General features: G+C 46.8%; 1 protein-coding gene across 1 annotated transcript; it reads left to right on the top strand.

Annotated features, from left to right (window-relative positions):
- The first annotated feature begins 2,338 nt into the window (after positions 1-2,338).
- On the top strand, positions 2,339-14,938 carry sh3bp5lb (SH3-binding domain protein 5-like, b). Its single transcript, XM_053862947.1, has 7 exons — positions 2,339-2,698; positions 3,404-3,504; positions 4,646-4,708; positions 12,588-12,716; positions 12,794-12,955; positions 13,122-13,295; positions 14,070-14,938. Exons 1-7 carry the CDS (start codon positions 2,650-2,652, stop codon positions 14,664-14,666), a joined length of 1,275 nt encoding a protein of 424 aa, XP_053718922.1. The 5' UTR covers positions 2,339-2,649; the 3' UTR covers positions 14,667-14,938.
- Positions 14,939-15,372: the final 434 nt, after the last annotated feature.

Genomic DNA, 15,372 nt, shown 5'->3' with positions numbered 1-15,372 from the left:
GTAAAGACTGCGCTTGAATGGACTCAAGGTATTCCATAATCTGAATTTGGATCATGTTTTACATTTAAACTGTCTATAAATACCAGTCCTTTTTACTTTTTAATAAAAGTTTATTTATAATACTAATAATAATACTAATAGTACTTGTACTAATAATGGTTATTATTATTATCCATCGTGGGCAACAGATTTTTTTGGTTTGACTGTGCTTGGTGTATGTCTGAATGTCTTATAGTGAACTGTAAACCATTTTCATGGCTGACGTCTGCGGTCATGAACTCTTTTGAGCGCCTGGTTCTATCCCACCTGAAATCTGTCACTGCTCCCCTCCTACACTCAGTGCAGTTTGTCTACAGAGCTACAGATCTGTATAAGATGCAGTAAACCAGGCCCTTCATTTCATTCTGGAGCACATGGACTCCCCAGGAACCTATGCCACAAGCATGTTCGTGGACTTCAGCTCTGCTTTCAACACGATTCTCCCAGCACCGCTTCAAGACAAGCTTGCAGGGGAGTCAGGCACGTTGAGCTGGCTCCCCTGGCCGGAGCCAGTACGTGCAACTGGGGACGACTGTCTCAGACACTCGGATCAATCCGAGTGTCCAATCGACTGTTTGTGAACAAACCTTGTTGTTTGTGGTTTATTTATTTATTACTTCTATTATTATTTATTTTTATTCATTTTGATTTGTTTATTTATTTGTGTTATTATTTTTAATATATTTATTTCATTTGTTTATTTATTTATTTATTTTTCATTATTGCACGATGTACCAAAGCCCTTTCCTATTTAGTGGGATCCTCAGCTGATTCTGATGCGATGTCGTATTGACTGTGCAGGGACGTGCTAACAGCGACGCCATCTTGGTCCGGACCATGCAGAGATTGTAGCATATTGAAGTCCATGGAGAAATGAAGAACCTGGCGGCATTTAAATAGATTTATGCGCGGAATATTCTACCGATTGCCAAGCGGTTTGATGTCTTAGAAACCTCACGCGCGTGGCAATCTTGCGAGGCGCTTTTTATATTCAAGTGCCTCTTTTTATACCCTAACCGTAATGTTTTCAGCTGACCACTGACGTAACTGTGAAAGATATCCGCTGTTACCGGACTTATGTGCTGCTTACGGATGCTACTATGAGCGGAACCTTAGAAACTTATCCTGTGGAATCATCTTTCACAGGCAAGGTGAAAGTAGTGAGTTAAGTTGAGAAGCCGAACTGTCAGACACAATATGGCCAGCATAACTGCATTAATTTGGCCAGACAGCAGTGTTAATCATCCATAAACTTTCCTATACCAATCACATATATCTTGTAGTCACGTGAATATTCTGTTTGCATGACACAAGTTCGGAGGATGCTCTGCTCTCTTGTTCGGATTGAGATTTTAAAAGTCCACCTTGGTTCCCTTGTTCTCTACAGTTGCAAGCTTGTATATTTTATATTCTTTTTCAGGTTATACCGGTGTGGAAATGATGTGTGGCAGGCAGGTAAAGTCACACCGACCACGGCTGATGCGTCGTGACCGACGCTCCTTCCTAGTTTATGATAATAGAATGCAGTTTTGTGCCAATTTGTTTGATCTAAAACAAATTACTTGTTGTTCAGGTCTTATAGGTGTTAAAACCCTTGACAACAATACCATGAATAGGGCCCACAAACTAAGCCAAGTGTCTCACAGACAGCGCTACAACATTGCGTCAGTTAGGGACCATTAAAAATTGTCATCCATAAATCTCTTAGTGAAATTAATCATGTCAATGATAAAGGACCATTTTAAGAGAGAGAATTGTGGAGCTAATTTTATTGCAAGAGAATAGTTATTGATATTATAATTTTGAGAATTCAAATAAAAATAATTCACAATTTATTTCTATTTTGTACAATATCAATATCAAATGTGTTCAGAATGGTAACAAGTCACTATAAGATATCAAAAGGCATGAGAGACATTCGGTACAGCAGTTTAAATTTCTTTACCGAAGTCTAATTATGAATCATTAATATTTGTGTCATATTTCTTCAGTACCTTCCATAAAATGGGTGCAATTTCCACCAAAGTAGCTGTCAGTCATTATTAACAATGCAACAAACTGTTGTCTCACATGTGTCTTATGTTCTGATGACTGACAGTTACTTTGGAGGAAATGACTCTCATTTCCTGGAACTGTCAATACCTTGTAAACTATGATTTAGATATAGCACCTGCTCTCCCTGATATGTCTTGTGTCCTCTTGTTGTTTATTTACAATGACTTTGTATCCTCTTGCACACCTTTTCTGGATGCTATTGGAGAAATGTTAGAAATAACGCGAATGGGTTATTATTAATGCATATTGTTTACTTGAGTTACTATGTCCTTAAGTCATTTTTCTGGTGTAGTAAAACTATTTTCCACAGTTCTTTCTCGTTTCATTGACATGATTGGTTAGACATTAGATTAGACATTGAGCGAACGAGAATTTGTTGATGGTCCCTTACATATGCCGTTGTGTAGCATTGCCTGTCAGACTGTTGGTCCGCGATCAATGACCTTTCGGGGATGCGACGAGGACGTCTCCGCAAACGCAGGAGCGAACATCCGTCGAATCCAATGACCGTCTGAATTCACCGCAATGTGACTGTCGGGGAACAGCCTTCATGTGATGTCCTGTTTCAACATGATCAGGGAAATGAAAGGCCATTGTTTTGAAGGTACGTCCTCCATAGACCTCAATGCGCCGTTCTTCTTTGCGGAATGTTACGTTCGGAAGAGAAATAACGACCGGGAAAGAAATTATTTTCTGTCTCATCTCTCGAGTCACCGTAGCTTCAACTGTACTAGCGCGGAAAGGTAATTGACCCGTGGTACTGTAGCGCCTCACTGTGGTAAATGTCAGACAACATATGTTCTCTGCTTTTTGTAATTGTAATGTGTTCTATGCATACATGATGTGTACATATGTAATGTGTCCGATACATACATACACACGCTCTCGGCTTATGTACAGTGCATATTACAACAGTAAACATTACAATTACAAAAGGCTGAGAGCATATGTTGTCTTAGATTTACCAACTTGGACACGCCCCTCCATGCGGCCTCTGTGTTGTTACATCCCTGTTTAGGTCAAATGAAAATGTCAAAATGGGGGATCGCGTGGTTGTTAAAAATAAAGTTGTTTAATTAAGGTAAGCGTAACTTAATTTTTACTCAATGACAGAGTCAGAAGTGTCTCTTAAAGTACAGGACCAGTGCTATGGCGAAAGGTCCACCACGAGGCGCCTCATGAGGCAGAAACAATCACTGGAAAATACCGGTGCTGTAGCCTATTAGCTTTTGCTACCTTCTGGTTGGGTGTCGTGCTGAAATGAAATCCTACCTGTTTGAGATTTGACATGTTTCTCCTGTGATGTCAGGCGCAGCTGAGGATAACAGTGCTATGGATTCCATGGATATAATAAACCCCTCAAATGTAGACTGTGGGAAACATGAAGAGGAGTTGGATCCAAGAATCCAGGTACATTTTCCTTTAGTATTGGACGAATTACCTTCCATGTCTATTCATAAGCGTCAGAGATCTGGCTGCAGACTGCACTTGTTGAACTATTGATGGGATGATGAGGCTTCATGAAACAGTGTCCTTATTTTCAGCGCACTCTGATGGCACACTGCTCTAAAGATATTTGGATTTGAACGCCATTTGCAATGAAATCTCACAGCATTTTTGAACCAAGAGCGCCAACTTTTGAACTTTGAAAATTAGGACACTGTTTCACGAAACCTCATCAGCCCATCACTACTATGACTCTCCCGCTGTACCCGTGGAGGACCCGGTGTGACTTGCAGTGTCAGGTGACCAATCAGTGTTTATTTTCCTTTCTAGAACACTGTCCACAGGAACCGTGTGTGTACCATCACCAGACATCCATGAGCTCTGTAAATTTGTGATGTCACAACAATGCAAAGAATGTTTTTTGTAGTTTTCCAAATACCCTCTCAGAGTGAGCTTGACTCTTTTTACATTTTTAACAACGAAAAGTCTTAACAGTGGCAGGCCTCTGCTGGCCTAACATCACCAACAAATGACAAAAGTGAATTTCATTTTTTATGTATTTTCCTTAAATATAATATATATAGTCTATATAATAATCATATTCATGTGGTACGTATATATGGTCATGTAGTATTTCCCAGTGTTGTTTTTCCAGGTTAGAGTTTTCGTCCAATCAGAATTCAGCTGCCTTGTGTCGTCATGTCCAAGGCCCTTAGCAGCAGCCGTGCAGGCGCAGGTGCCCTCAGAGTGAATGGACACATATAGATGACGGATAGTTGTAATATCCAATCAAAGTTGGGGGCAGGGAGACCTTCTAGCTGGCCTCACGTGACTGGATACAAATGGGAGCAACAGTAATAGGAAGACGACTGCAGGTTTAGAAGTTGGAGTAGTAGTACATTCACTTGACTCCAGTATATCACACGTAGGGAGACGCACGTCAGTGCCTTGACTCCTGATGAGTCCAGGACAATGTGCATCCCACTAAATTCTGAGCAGTTGTCAAGAATAGATACTGAAATATCTTTAGCAACCACTTGTGTTTCCCTATTTTATGAGAACTACTTGCTGAAAGCCTTGTTTGTGCCACTCTCTCCACCTGCAGGTGGAACTAGAGCATCTGAACCAGGCCGGTGATGACATCAACCAATTGGAGCTACAGCTGGATGTAAGACATGTTTACTCACTTCGGTGGTGAATCATAGTTGCAACAAAACTAACTTGGAGGCTGAAACGACACAACCCAGTCAACGCTCCTCCATGAATGCTGAAGTGAATGTCACTGCTCATGTTTATTTGATTTGAAGTTCTTCCACAGGGAACCACAATTATCAATTCAAACACTTACCTTCTGCCAAATCAGCTTCAAACATCCTCCTTCTGATAGTTTGCTGGTCAGCAAATCTCGGCTCCTCACACTTGACCACCATAGTTAAAATCACCCTAAAAACAAATCATTGTATTTTGGCAAAAAACGTGTTCACTGGAAAGGTAACCGTTCAGCCTATCAGCTCAGCCAATCACAAGCATGAAATGGTCACATGTCACCATCCAATTCATCCAGTCAACGCACCAGAGGCTGGAGCCTCTGAGGCCCATTTGTCACGGGAACTCAGAAACGCAAAAGAGCTCATAGGTAAAGGCCTCAGCCATGAACTCACTGGGTTCAAATCCTTTCTGAGACTAACAATGTTTCTATTCATTTGTGTCTGTTTATGTTGCCAAAACAGCTGTTATTTTCCTCCAACAAACTTCAGTATCTACTTTTTCCTACAAGTTGTATTTAATATTTATTTATAGCAGGACAGATTGCACATCCAAACTGACTTGAAGGATGTAAATATAAACGTCTGTTGGTTGAAAAAGCACTGTCATTCTTAAAGTTTTTTTTCCACCAGTCACCATTAAAACCGTGAGGAAAGTGGGTGGCGCGTCACGCAACCAAATGTGGAAAATGAACAAAGTGGGCGGTGCGTCACGCAACTAATATTGTAATGAGCAAAGTGGGCGGTGCGTCACGCAACCAAATATGGTTAACAGAAAAGTGGGCGGTGCATCACGCAACCAAATATGGTTAAGAGAAAAGTGGGCGGGAAAGTGGGCGGGAAAGTGGGCGGCGCGTCACACATCCAAATGTGGTAATGAGCAAAGTGGGCGGCGCGTCACGCAACCAGATGTGGTAAATGAACAAAGTGGGCGGTGCGTCACGCAACCAAATGTGGTAATGAACAAAGTGGGCGACGCGTCACGCAACCAAATGTGGTAAATGAACAAAGTGGGCGGTGCGTCACGCAACTAATATGGTAATGAGCAAAGTGCGTGGCATGTCACGCAACCAAATGTGGTAATGAACAAAGTGGGCGGGAAAGTGGGCGGCGTGTCACGCAGCTAATATGGTAATGATAATGGTGCGTCACGCAACCAAATGTGGTAATGAGCAAAGTGGGCGGGAAAGGGGGCGGCGTGTCACGCATCCAAATGTGGTAATGAGAAAACTGGGTGGCACGTCACGCAACCAAATGTGGTAATGAGCAAAGTGGGCGGGAAAGTGGGCGGCGCGTCACGCAACCAAATGTGGTAAATGAACAAAGTGGGCGGTGCGTCACGCAACTAATATGGTAATGAGCAAAGTGCGTGGCGTGTCACGCAACCAAATGTGGTAATGAGAAAACTGGGCGGCGCGTCACGCAACCAAATATGGAAAATGAACAAAGTGGGTGGCGCGTCACGCAACTAATATGGTAATGAGCTAAGTGGGCGGCGCGTCATGCAACCAAATGTGGTAATGAACAAAGTGGGCGGCGCGTCACGCAACCAAATGTGGTAATGAGCAAAGTGGGCGGCGCGTCACGCAACCAAATGTGGTAATGAGCAAAGTGGGCGGCGCGTCACGCAACCAAATGTGGTAATGAACAAAGTGGGCGGCGCGTCACGCAACCAAATGTGGTAATGAGCAAAGTGGGCGGCGCGTCACGCAACCAAATGTGGTAAATGAACAAAGTGGGCGGTGCGTCACGCAACTAATATGGTAATGAGCAAAGTGCGTGGCGTGTCACGCAACCAAATGTGGTAATGAACAAAGTGGGCGGGAAAGTGGGCGGCGCGTCACGCAACTAATATGGTAATGAGCAAAGTGGGCGGCGCGTCACGCAACCAAATGTGGTAATGAGAAAACTGGGCGGCGCGTCACGCAACCAAATGTGGAAAATGAACAAAGTGGGCGGGAAAGTGGGCGGCGCGTCACGCAACTAATATGGTAATGAGCAAAGTGGGCGGCGCGTCACGCAACCAAATGTGGTAATGAGAAAACTGGGCGGCGCGTCACGCAACCAAATGTGGTAATGAGAAAACTGGGCGCCGCGTCACGCAACCAAATGTGGTAATGAGAAAACTGGGCGGCGCGTCACGCAACCAAATGTGGAAAATGAACAAAGTGGGTGGCGCGTCACGCAACTAATATGGTAATGAGCTAAGTGGGCGGCGCGTCACGCAACCAAATATGGTTAACAGAAAAGTGGGCGGAGCGTCACACAACCAAATGTGGTAATGAGAAAACTGGGCGGCGCGTCACGCAACCAAATATGGAAAATGAACAAAGTGGGCGGTGCGTCACGCAACCAAATGTGGTAATGAACAAAGTGGGCGGCGCGTCACGCAACCAAATGTGGTAAATGAACAAAGTGGGCGGTGCGTCACGCAACTAATATGGTAATGAGCAAAGTGCGTGGCATGTCACGCAACCAAATGTGGTAATGAACAAAGTGGGCGGGAAAGTGGGCGGCGTGTCACGCAGCTAATATGGTAATGATAATGGTGCGTCACGCAACCAAATGTGGTAATGAGCAAAGTGGGCGGGAAAGGGGGCGGCGTGTCACGCATCCAAATGTGGTAATGAGCAAAGTGGGCGGGAAAGTGGGCGGTGCGTCACGCAACCAAATGTGGTAATGAGAAAACTGGGTGGCACGTCACGCAACCAAATGTGGTAATGAGCAAAGTGGGCGGGAAAGTGGGCGGCGCGTCACGCAACCAAATGTGGTAAATGAACAAAGTGGGCGGTGCGTCACGCAACTAATATGGTAATGAGCAAAGTGCGTGGCGTGTCACGCAACCAAATGTGGTAATGAACAAAGTGGGCGGGAAAGTGAGCGGCGCGTCACGCAACTAATATGGTAATGAGCAAAGTGGGTGACGCGTCACGCAACCAAATGTGGTAAATGAACAAAGTGGGCGGCGCGTCACGCAACCAAATGTGGTAATGAGCAAAGTGGGCGGCGTGTCACGCAACCAAATGTGGTAATGAACAAAGTGGGCGGCGCGTCACGCAACCAAATGTGGTAATGAGCAAAGTGGGCGGCGCGTCACGCAACCAAATGTGGTAATGAACAAAGTGGGCGGCGCGTCACGCAACCAAATGTGGTAATGAGCAAAGTGGGCGGCGCGTCACGCAACCAAATGTGGTAAATGAACAAAGTGGGCGGTGCGTCACGCAACTAATATGGTAATGAGCAAAGTGCGTGGCGTGTCACGCAACCAAATGTGGTAATGAACAAAGTGGGCGGGAAAGTGGGCGGCGCGTCACGCAACTAATATGGTAATGAGCAAAGTGGGCGGCGCGTCACGCAACCAAATGTGGTAATGAGAAAACTGGGCGGCGCGTCACGCAACCAAATATGGAAAATGAACAAAGTGGGTGGCGCGTCACGCAACTAATATGGTAATGAGCTAAGTGGGCGGCGCGTCACGCAACCAAATGTGGTAATGAACAAAGTGGGCGGCGCGTCACGCAACCAAATGTGGTAATGAGCAAAGTGGGCGGCGCGTCACGCAACCAAATGTGGTAATGAGCAAAGTGGGCGGCGCGTCACGCAACCAAATGTGGTAATGAACAAAGTGGGCGGCGCGTCACGCAACCAAATGTGGTAATGAGCAAAGTGGGCGGCGCGTCACGCAACCAAATGTGGTAAATGAACAAAGTGGGCGGTGCGTCACGCAACTAATATGGTAATGAGCAAAGTGCGTGGCGTGTCACGCAACCAAATGTGGTAATGAGCAAAGTGGGCGGCGCGTCACGCAACTAATATGGTAATGAGCAAAGTGGGCGGCGCGTCACGCAACCAAATGTGGTAATGAGAAAACTGGGCGGCGCGTCACGCAACCAAATGTGGAAAATGAACAAAGTGGGCGGGAAAGTGGGCGGCGCGTCACGCAACTAATATGGTAATGAGCAAAGTGGGCGGCGCGTCACGCAACCAAATGTGGTAATGAGAAAACTGGGCGGCGCGTCACGCAACCAAATGTGGTAATGAGAAAACTGGGCGGCGCGTCACGCAACCAAATGTGGAAAATGAACAAAGTGGGTGGCGCGTCACGCAACTAATATGGTAATGAGCTAAGTGGGCGGCGCGTCACGCAACCAAATGTGGTAATGAACAAAGTGGGCGGCGCGTCACGCAACTAATATGGTAATGAGCAAAGTGGGCGGCGCGTCACGCAACTAATATGGTAATGAGCTAAGTGGGCGGCGCGTCACGCAACCAAATATGGTTAACAGAAAAGTGGGCGGTGCGTCACGCAACCAAATGTGGTAATGAGAAAACTGGGTGGCACGTCACGCAACCAAATGTGGTAATGAGCAAAGTGGGCGGGAAAGTGGGCGGTGCGTCACGCAACCAAATGTGGTAAATGAACAAAGTGGGCGGTGCGTTATGCAACCAAATGTGGTAATGAACAAAGTGGGCAGCGCGTCACGCAACCAAATGTGGTAATGAGAAAACTGGGTGGCACGTCACGCAACCAAATGTGGTAAATGAACAAAGTGGGCGGTGCGTTATGCAACCAAATGTGGTAATGAACAAAGTGGGCAGCGCGTCACGCAACCAAATGTGGTAATGAGCAAAGTGGGCGGCGCGTCACGCAACCAAATGTGGTAATGAACAAAGTGGGCGGCGCGTCACGCAACCAAATGTGGTAATGAGCAAAGTGGGCGGCGCGTCACGCAACCAAATGTGGTAAATGAACAAAGTGGGCGGTGCGTCACGCAACTAATATGGTAATGAGCAAAGTGCGTGGCGTGTCACGCAACCAAATGTGGTAATGAACAAAGTGGGCGGGAAAGTGAGCGGCGCATCACGCAACTAATATGGTAATGAGCAAAGTGGGCGGCGCGTCACGCAACCAAATGTGGTAATGAGAAAACTGGGCGGCGCGTCACGCAACCAAATGTGGTAATGAACAAAGTGGGCGGCGCGTCACGCAACCAAATGTGGTAATGAGCAAAGTGGGCGGCGCGTCACGCAACCAAATGTGGTAATGAGCAAAGTGGGCGGCGCGTCACGCAACCAAATGTCGTAATGAACAAAGTGGGCGGCGCGTCACGCAACCAAATGTCACGCAACCAAATGTGGAAAATGAACAAAGTGGGCGGGAAAGTGGGCGGCGCGTCACGCAACTAATATGGTAATGAGCAAAGTGGGCGGTGCGTCACGCAACCAAATGTGGTAATGAGAAAACTGGGCGGCGCGTCACGCAACCAAATGTGGTAATGAGAAAACTGGGCGGCGTGTCACGCAACCAAATGTGGTAATGAGAAAACTGGGCGGCGCGTCACGCAACCAAATGTGGAAAATGAACAAAGTGGGTGGCGCGTCACGCAACTAATATGGTAATGAGCTAAGTGGGCGGCGCGTCACGCAACCAAATATGGTTAACAGAAAAGTGGGCGGAGCGTCACACAACCAAATGTGGTAATGAGAAAACTGGGCGGCGCGTCACGCAACCAAATATGGAAAATGAACAAAGTGGGCGGTGCGTCACGCAACCAAATGTGGTAATGAACAAAGTGGGCGGTGCGTCACGCAACTAATATGGTAATGAGCAAAGTGCGTGGCATGTCACGCAACCAAATGTGGTAATGAACAAAGTGGGCGGGAAAGTGGGCGGCGTGTCACGCAGCTAATATGGTAATGATAATGGTGCGTCACGCAACCAAATGTGGTAATGAGCAAAGTGGGCGGGAAAGGGGGCGGCGTGTCACGCATCCAAATGTGGTAATGAGCAAAGTGGGCGGGAAAGTGGGCGGTGCGTCACGCAACCAAATGTGGTAATGAGAAAACTGGGTGGCACGTCACGCAACCAAATGTGGTAATGAGCAAAGTGGGCGGGAAAGTGGGCGGCGCGTCACGCAACCAAATGTGGTAAATGAACAAAGTGGGCGGTGCGTCACGCAACTAATATGGTAATGAGCAAAGTGCGTGGCGTGTCACGCAACCAAATGTGGTAATGAACAAAGTGGGCGGGAAAGTGGGCGGCGCGTCACGCAACTAATATGGTAATGAGCAAAGTGGGCGGCGCGTCACGCAACCAAATGTGGTAATGAGAAAACTGGGCGGCGCGTCACGCAACCAAATATGGAAAATGAACAAAGTGGGTGGCGCGTCACGCAACTAATATGGTAATGAGCTAAGTGGGCGGCGCGTCACGCAACCAAATGTGGTAATGAACAAAGTGGGCGGCGCGTCACGCAACCAAATGTGGTAATGAGCAAAGTGGGCGGCGCGTCACGCAACCAAATGTGGTAATGAGCAAAGTGGGCGGTGCGTCACGCAACCAAATGTGGTAATGAACAAAGTGGGCGGTGCGTCACGCAACCAAATGTGGTAATGAGCAAAGTGGGCGGCGTGTCACGCAACCAAATGTGGTAAATGAACAAAGTGGGCGGTGCGTCACGCAACTAATGTGGTAATGAGCAAAGTGGGTGGCATGTCACGCAACCAAATGTGGTAATGAGCAAAGTGGGCGGCGCGTCACGCAACCAAATGTGGTAATGAGCAAAGTGGGCGGCGCGTCACGCAACCAAATGTGGTAAATGAACAAAGTGGGCGGCGCGTCACGCAACCAAATGTGGTAATGAGCAAAGTGGGCGGCGCGTCACGCAACCAAATGTGGTAAATGAGCAAAGTGGGCGGCGCGTCACGCAACCAAATGTGGTAATGAACAAAGTGGGCGGCGCGTCACGCAACCAAATGTGGTAATGAACAAAGTGGGCGGCGCGTCACGCAACCAAATGTGGTAATGAGCAAAGTGGGCGGCGCGTCACGCAACCAAATGTGGTAAATGAGCAAAGTGGGCGGCGCGTCACGCAACCAAATGTGGTAATGAACAAAGTGGGCGGCGCGTCACGCAACCAAATGTGGTAATGAGCAAAGTGGGCGGCGCGTCACGCAACCAAATGTGGTAATGAACAAAGTGGGCGGCGCGTCACGCAACCAAATGTGGTAAATGAACAAAGTGGGCGGTGTGTCACGCAACTAATATGGTAATGAGCAAAGTGCGTGGCGTGTCACGCAACCAAATGTGGTAATTAACATAGTGGGCGGGAAAGTGGGCGGCGCGTCACGCAACTAATATGGTAATGAGCTAAGTGGGCGGCGCGTCACGCAACCAAATATGGTCAACAGAAAAGTGGGCGGGAAAGTGGGCGGTGCGTCACGCAACCAAATGTGGTAATGAGAAAACTGGGTGGCACGTCACGCAACCAAATGTGGTAATGAGCAAAGTGGGTGGGAAAGTGGGCGGCGCGTCACGCATCCAAATGTGGTAATGAGCAAAGTGCGCTGCGTGTCACGCAACCAAATGTGGTAATGAGCAAAGTGGGCGGTGCGTCACGCAACCAAATGAGGTAATGAGCAAAGTGGGCGGTGCGTCACCCAACTAATATGGTAATGAGCAAAGTGGGCGGCAAAGTGGGCAGCGGGTCACGCAAGCAAATGGTAATGAGCCAAGTGGGCGGCGCGTCACGCAACCAAATATGGTAATGACTGGAAGGTGGAAGGCTTTATTCAATGTATGTTTTCTGACGTCAGCAAATGGCAGTTCGAACTCGAGTTCGAAAGGAACTAAAACATCACCGTCTTGTTGCCTGGGAAAATGATCCTCAAATTAGCTTCGTCTCAAAGTGTCTTTTACCTGACCATGTACCTGGGCGTCCTGCACTATCTGGAGTCAGATGTAGCAGGGCTTACCTGACACGGTGTGACTCTTGTGACCAGGATGCCCACTCCAGCTACAGGAGAATTCTCACGGACACCGCTCGGAGTTTGAACGCTCAGGCCTCACATCTAGGGACCTGCATTGACAAAGCCAGACCCTATTACGAAGCACGAAGACTTGCCAAAGAGGCAAGTGTTCCTGTTTTCTCTTTTCAGTACTGTCTCTGCACCACCCATTTGCGTGTGACCATGTGCTGTTCTCTCAGGCCCAACATGAGACTCAGAAAGCGGCCCTGAGATATGAGCGGGCCGTATCCATGCACACTGCTGCCAGGGAGATGGTGTATGTTGCCGAACAAGGCCTTCTGGCTGACCGCAACTCCATGGACCCCACTTGGCAAGAGATGCTCAACCATGCCACCACTAAGGTGCATGATTGGCTTGTATGAATGTATCCTGTCAAAAGGTTCCATTTAGAAATGTCACTGAATCACATAGTGTACTGAGCCAAACATAAATTGATATAGAGTAATTCATGCAGGGATTAAGAATGAACTATTTCTGTCTGCTGACACCCATTTACTCCTGTGCCAGGTGAACCAGGCTGAGGAAGAGCGTCTTCACAGTGAGCTCGAACACCAACGAGTCACACAGCTTTGTCAAGAAGCTGAGGCTTCTGTCCAGTCCCTCCAGAAGTCCCTCAAGAAAGTCATCCTGAAATCCAAACCATACTTTGAGCTCAAGGCGCAGTTCAACCAGATTCTGGAGGTGAAGGAGCAGTTCACAGAGATCTTTTTCTGTTTCAGTGAGACATCGGGTCTTCAGGCTTCGGCTTTTGGCGGACGTCCATTAAAGCAGAGGTCACCAAACTGGGCCGCAGTGGGTGTGGGTTTTTGTTGCTACCAGTCAAGCACACACAGCTTCACCACCCAGGTCATCTGTCATCCGTGATTGTCAGCTGACACCTGATTGGTTGACCGATGTGTGCTTGTTTGGTTGGAACAAAAACCACAAGATTCTAAAAAGATTGAGAATGCTCCTCTAAAGCACAGGCACTTATAGGGCGTAATATATGTGACTTATTTGATTGGAAGAAATAATTTTGCACTGTATTTTTGGAATCAGCAATTGTAACTTTAAAAGGTATTTTGTTTGTTGTTATGCCCTCCACATCTTTCCAGCCTGCTAAGTCGGAGAGTGTGTACACACCGAGGGCTGCAACTGTGCAGCATAATTCTAGTCACTCAGACATAGGAGGTTTCTGGCCCAATTTTTCTTGGATTGCAGTGCAGCTTTTTTTTTTTTATCGTTGAATGTTTTACCAACTATGGTTTTTGAATCTACCCTTAAGCTGTACAGGCTGAAAGTTGGTTTCTCTGCTTAAATCCAGTTCCATTTGGAGAAAATACAAAAATAAAAATAAATTAATAAAATTAATTTAAATTAATAAAATAAATTAATAAATAAAAATAAAAACAGAGTTGAATAGATAAAATCACACCCATCAATGTTGATATTGAACTTCGACATTTATTTTTCCAGGAACACAAGGCCAAAGTTGTGCAGTTGGAAGAGCAGGTGGCAAAAGGGAAAACCCGCTACTCTGTAGCTCTACGGAACCTGGAGCAGATCAGTGAGCAGATCCATGCTCATCGGGGGAAAGCCCAGGTCAGACAAGGACAACATGTGGCCAGTGTGGGGCGCAGCTCCCCTGTTGGTGCTGAGGCTCAGGTTGGAGATGCTGCTGGGAGTCACACCGGGAACTGTGAGGGGGTCAGCGGGGTGGAGTGTGACTGGGCCGATGGAGAAAGAACCAGACTGTGGGTGGAAAAGCACCGGCAGAATGGCTGGGGTCACCAAAAGCGCTTAGAAATTCGACCTTCCATCTCTGACTGTATCTCGGTCGTCAGTCTACAGACCATAGCTTCAGATCTAGAGAAGTGTGACTCTGTGGAGCACCTGGGTGACCTCAGTGAGAGCGGGAGTGTGGGGGAACCGCCGTGGGCTCTCTACAGAAGCCAGAGGTCCAGGCCCTTGAGTAGGGTGGAGACGACTACCCATCAGGAAGAGGAGGAAGCACTCAGCCAAAAGAAGTTGCAAAAGGTTGTCAAGCAGTTGCACAGAAGTGCTACTGTCTGATCCTGAGTTGAGGAACCTCCTGCCCTTATGGAAAACAAAAAAGCACTGCAGAACTTGTTGAGAACGTCCATGAAACGAATAAAAAATGTTGCAGGTAAGAAACATAATGAGGTGTGACCTCTTCATGACCAGCCATTGGAGAGTATACAGGGTGTGTGCCTCTATGTGCATGTGTCCAAAAACATTTATGTTCTTCAACTTGAGCAAAATCTTGTATTTATAAACGTATTCATGTACAAAGTATGTTTAATAAAAATGATTTAGCTATTTTATTGCGCAAACTCTGTGTAGTCATTTCTAATATGGCTCAGTGTAACCAGAGCGTTTTGGACACTTTGCTGATGCTGCTCTCTTACTGTGTGAGATTTAAAAAACTGAACACGAGGACCCCTTTATTGCAAATCCCCCATCAAAAAATGGACTGGTGTCCTCTAATAGAGAGGTTTTTATGTGCATGATTTAATTCTGTGGTTGGATGTGTATCATGGGAGCAGGCTTCTTCTACAGAAAAAAAATGTATGCACGGTGAAAATAGCCATTTATAAAAGCACACACAACAGAAGAGAGAAGGTCAGGGAGCCAGCAGACATTGGATCAGTTATACTGCAGATCGTTTTGGCTGCGCTTTAATTCTATAAATATATTGGTGATTTTAAAGGCTTTGAAAGTGCTCAGTGAAATGTGATGCTGAAAATGAAAATGATGG

This window comes from Synchiropus splendidus, chromosome 4 (assembly GCF_027744825.2).
Source record: "Synchiropus splendidus isolate RoL2022-P1 chromosome 4, RoL_Sspl_1.0, whole genome shotgun sequence".
Classification (NCBI taxonomy): Eukaryota; Metazoa; Chordata; class Actinopteri; order Syngnathiformes; family Callionymidae; genus Synchiropus; species Synchiropus splendidus.
This window is presented reverse-complemented; position numbering and strand designations above follow the sequence as displayed.

Excerpts from the sequence above, each read along its gene's own strand:
- sh3bp5lb (XM_053862947.1), top strand. The coding sequence starts at position 2,650 with ATGTCCTGTTTCAACATGATCAGGGAAATGAAAGGCCATTGTTTTGAA. Across the intron at positions 4,709-12,587 it reads AATTGGAGCTACAGCTGGAT|GATGCCCACTCCAGCTACAG; the intron begins GTAAGACATGTT and ends TCTTGTGACCAG. Across the intron at positions 12,956-13,121 it reads TCAACCATGCCACCACTAAG|GTGAACCAGGCTGAGGAAGA; the intron begins GTGCATGATTGG and ends CTCCTGTGCCAG.